Source organism: Eleginops maclovinus, chromosome 1 (assembly GCF_036324505.1).
Source record: "Eleginops maclovinus isolate JMC-PN-2008 ecotype Puerto Natales chromosome 1, JC_Emac_rtc_rv5, whole genome shotgun sequence".
NCBI lineage: Eukaryota > Metazoa > Chordata > Actinopteri > Perciformes > Eleginopidae > Eleginops > Eleginops maclovinus.
Genome location: NC_086349.1, coordinates 23,659 through 27,464, shown reverse-complemented (window position 1 = coordinate 27,464; position 3,806 = coordinate 23,659). Strand labels below are relative to the sequence as shown.

General features: G+C 43.1%; 1 protein-coding gene across 1 annotated transcript; it reads right to left on the bottom strand.

Moving 5' to 3' along the window:
• Positions 1 to 486: 486 nt before the first annotated feature.
• On the bottom strand, positions 487 to 2,830 carry LOC134871158 (E3 SUMO-protein ligase ZBED1-like). Its single transcript, XM_063893791.1, has 2 exons — positions 2,428 to 2,830; positions 487 to 1,513 (listed from the first exon to the last, which is right to left on the bottom strand). Exons 1-2 carry the CDS (start codon positions 2,655 to 2,657, stop codon positions 487 to 489), a joined length of 1,257 nt encoding a protein of 418 aa, XP_063749861.1. The 5' UTR covers positions 2,658 to 2,830.
• Positions 2,831 to 3,806: the final 976 nt, after the last annotated feature.

Genomic DNA, 3,806 nt, shown 5'->3' with positions numbered 1-3,806 from the left:
GAGACTTCTTACCTTGGATGGGCAGCTTTCCTCCTGGTTGGTCACTGTCTGAGTCACCCGGCTCCATGCCTGCTTGAAGCCGTTCCTTCTTCCTTCTTCTTGCGTCAAGTGCAAGAGCCTGAAGTTCGGCTTGCACTTTTTGTATCTCATCGGGTGATAAGAAACCAAGCCTGCGGTACCTTTAATAGATACAAAAAGAAATAAAGATACAACATTAAAAATGTGTTAAAACATCCAGTTTCCATGATATAATATACACTAAATACAAAAAAGGAAATGGAAAAACAAGCAGTAGGTAGTAATAGCAACAGATAAACAATGTTATACATGCCAGACAATAACAATTAAACCACACAAACCTGGGGTCAAGGGCAGTAGCACAGACACACACATTTGGACCATCCTCACTGAATGTGGTCTCTCTGGTCCACCTGGTAGCTATCTGCTCATCTGCCTCTTGTCTGAAACGCGTTTATTGGAACACACTCAAAGGATCTGTTCTGAGTAGATTTCTGGAGACCCTTCACCAGTCGAGGCAGTGTAGAGACTGTCACATAACTCTGCACTTAGGAAGGTAGTGGCTTCCTCAAAGGGCTTCAGAACTTGCTGAAGTTCTTCCAGTAGGGCCCACTGGCTCGTCTTCAAATCGAGGTAGTGCTTTCCCCTTTTGGTGAGGTCTGGGTCTGACAAGACCGCAGCCACCGGCCACCGCTGCTCCAGAAGGCGACTCACCATATAATAGGAGCTGTTCCAACGGGTGGATACATCCTGGGTTAACTTGTTCTCTACAACACCCATAGACTTCTGTTTGGTCTTCAACTTGGTGCTGGCCAGCTCACTCTTCTTAAAGTGTTCCACAAGTGATCTTGCAGCCCCAAGTGTCCTATTTATTTGTGGATCTTTCTTTAAGGCATGACCTATCACCAACTGCAAGGTGTGGCCAGCGCATCTGTGTGAGGCAACTCCATACCGATCATGCAGGATCCTCAAAGCAGCAACAATATTGGCAGCATTGTCGTGCACAATGGCCAGGATGTCCTCCTTGAATGAGATGCCCATCTTCTCTACTGATTCCTCTAACCACTTAGCAATGTTTTCAGCCTCATGGCGCTCCTCCAGTGGCATGGTGGTCAGGACGTATGAGGTCAACTCAAATTTTTCATTCAGAAAATGGCAAGTTATACCCAAGTACGCCTCGGTGGCGACACTTGTCCAGCAATCAGTGGTGAGTGTTATTTTTGAGTTTGCATTTTTTATTTCAGCTTTGACTTTGTCGAGAGTAGCCTTATACTTTTCCTCCATCAAATCTGTGAAGTGGCGTCTGGAAGGCAACAGGTAACCTGGGTGAAAGGTGTTTATCATCTCCCTGAATCCAACACCCTCCACAATTGCCATGGGCCTCATGTCCTTGATTATCATGTTGAGGATGCTTTGAGTGAGCACAGATGCTCTCTCTGGTGTGCATTCCTCTTCCACATCTTTTTTTTTGGATGGGAAAAACTGTAATATGCCACTAAAAAATAGACAAATAAAGCAGATTAGGACAATGATTTCGAAAAAAGGGGACATTTTATAAATTAGTCACAGACTATAATAAATGTATTTATTTGTTTCAATTAAAATCAAGTATTCACCTACATTTAGCCTACTGATATAGCCTAAACTTAGGCCTACATTATAAATTAGTCACAGACTATAATAAATATAATTTCTATTGTTTTCAGTTCAAATAAAGTATTATCCTACATTTACTGATATAGGCCCACAAAGAGGCCGTTATGAAACGAAAGTGGAAAAAAAGGGCTATCATCGGTTATGGTAGCCTTGGGGTAGGGTAGCCAACTCTCTCCACGTCATTCTATTGACGCACCAAAACCCAGCTGGTCCTTCTGTTGCTAATATAGACCCAAGGTCGTAATGTACGACACAATTATGAGTATTATTATATTATTAGAATAGTATTACTATTTATTTAGACCTGCAGTCGGCACAAACAGTGTTGAATAGCGCAAGGTGCACTGTGCACCGGGGAGGAGAACGGACATGAGACCTCTGAATCAGGCGCGCAATCCTCTCACTACACATCTCCCGCTGTTGGCAGGAATATGCGCTCTTCTTTTGCCTTAATTTACTTTTTTACTTTGTATACAAGCTCTTCTACAAACATCCCGACCACTGTCACCCTCAGGTGTTGAATATTCAGTCTATAACGGGCAAATTACGAATCATTGCTTTATCTCCGTGTCGTTGCTATGCACGCCGCCAGCATAGCGACAGGCTATACAAAGCAGCATGAAATCAAAGAAAGGGAAACGTAATTACGTTTCCATTTCTTTGATGAAATATTTACCCCGCGTCTCGATCTGAAAAACCTCATTCACTTCCTCAATACATCTCCTACAGAAACAAACACTTAGTTAGACTTACGACTGTCCAGCTTGTTTTCTGTCATCCTCCAGCAGCACACCAGGATGTCGCCGCTTCATGTGCTCATGCATAGTTGTGGTGCTGCTATGGTACGCCAACTCCTTCTTGCAAATGCGGCACACGACGAAGTCTTCGTGTGCCTTCTCTTTAAAATATCTCCACACTTTAGATGTCTTTGTCCGTTTATTGGGCTGATCATCATCTTCGGGCACCCTCGGGCGTGCAGCCATTGTTACCGCTTCTGTTCCAGCACATCTACCGCTCGCGCAAATCACTTTTTTTTTTTTTTTTTTTTTTTGCAAATCACGTAAACGACGGTATGTTGCACACGCCGACTTATTTACGTCTTCGACGTAATCGATTACGTCGAATAGTCGGGACAGCCCTAATTTTCATATTCCCCCGAAACTTAAAACCCCCAGTATTATTACCAAATGACAACGTTCTAATAGATATAAATGTCATGAGTATATCAGAATTGGACGTTCAATATGGATAGTTCTCCAGTAACTTTCCTTCAATCCACACTTCCGCCTCATCGGCATCTATACTAGCCACCTGTAATAGTGGCATCTGAGATGGATCACCAGGCATCACAACACCAACCCATCTCAGTATCATAGCCTTTGCAAAGGTCAATAACAGTGTACAGAAACAGAACATCACACATAATGATATGAGAACTGCCACCATGACTTGAACAAATACTGCTCCTAGTGGTCCGAATTTGTCCTGCAACAAAGCGTTTGCGGACCATCCTGCTCCTTCTGATGGGCCAAACGCATCCGTTATACGGTTCAATGCGTCTATCACACTAGTCATATTGTCCGAACTATCTGGAATTAAAGTGTAACAAGCGTCTCCGGTTAAATTCAACGCCACACATAGGCCACCTTGTTTGGCCAAAATATAGTCCAGCGCCATATCATGCTTTAACAATGTCAACCTATGGCTCTTTTGAGTATTGGATAAGAAGTCAAACCCCCTTATGGTTTCATTAGCAAACCCCTGCAAGGTATAAGTGATATCATCAATGTGATCCGCCAAAAGTGTCACACCATACCATGGAAATAGACCTATACCCCATTTTTCTCCTATACTGATCCTCCAATGGTAGGACTCCAAATTATGAAATTGTGCCAACTCCATTTTCCTTCTACCTTCGGAGAGACGATTAGATTGATTCTTATCATGTGTTCCCCCCTTCTACATAGAAAAGATCTCATATGGAAGTTTCAATGTTGCCATGTAACAACATCCTGTCCACCCATATGGCATAAATATATATGCCTTCCCGCCGCAGACCCACCAAAGGTCTTTGAAATTCCCTATAGTCACATTACCAGGCAAACGCTGATCCTTCACAAGTACCGTTCTAT

What these genes read in the sequence shown, in the direction of transcription:
- LOC134871158 (XM_063893791.1), bottom strand. Translation starts at nt 2,657, where the DNA reads ATGGCTGCACGCCCGAGGGTGCCCGAAGATGATGATCAGCCCAATAAA. An exon ending in AGAAAACAAGCTGGACAGTC is followed by an intron (nt 1,514 to 2,427) that starts GTAAGTCTAACT and finishes TCTATTTTTTAG; the next exon opens with TGGCATATTACAGTTTTTCC.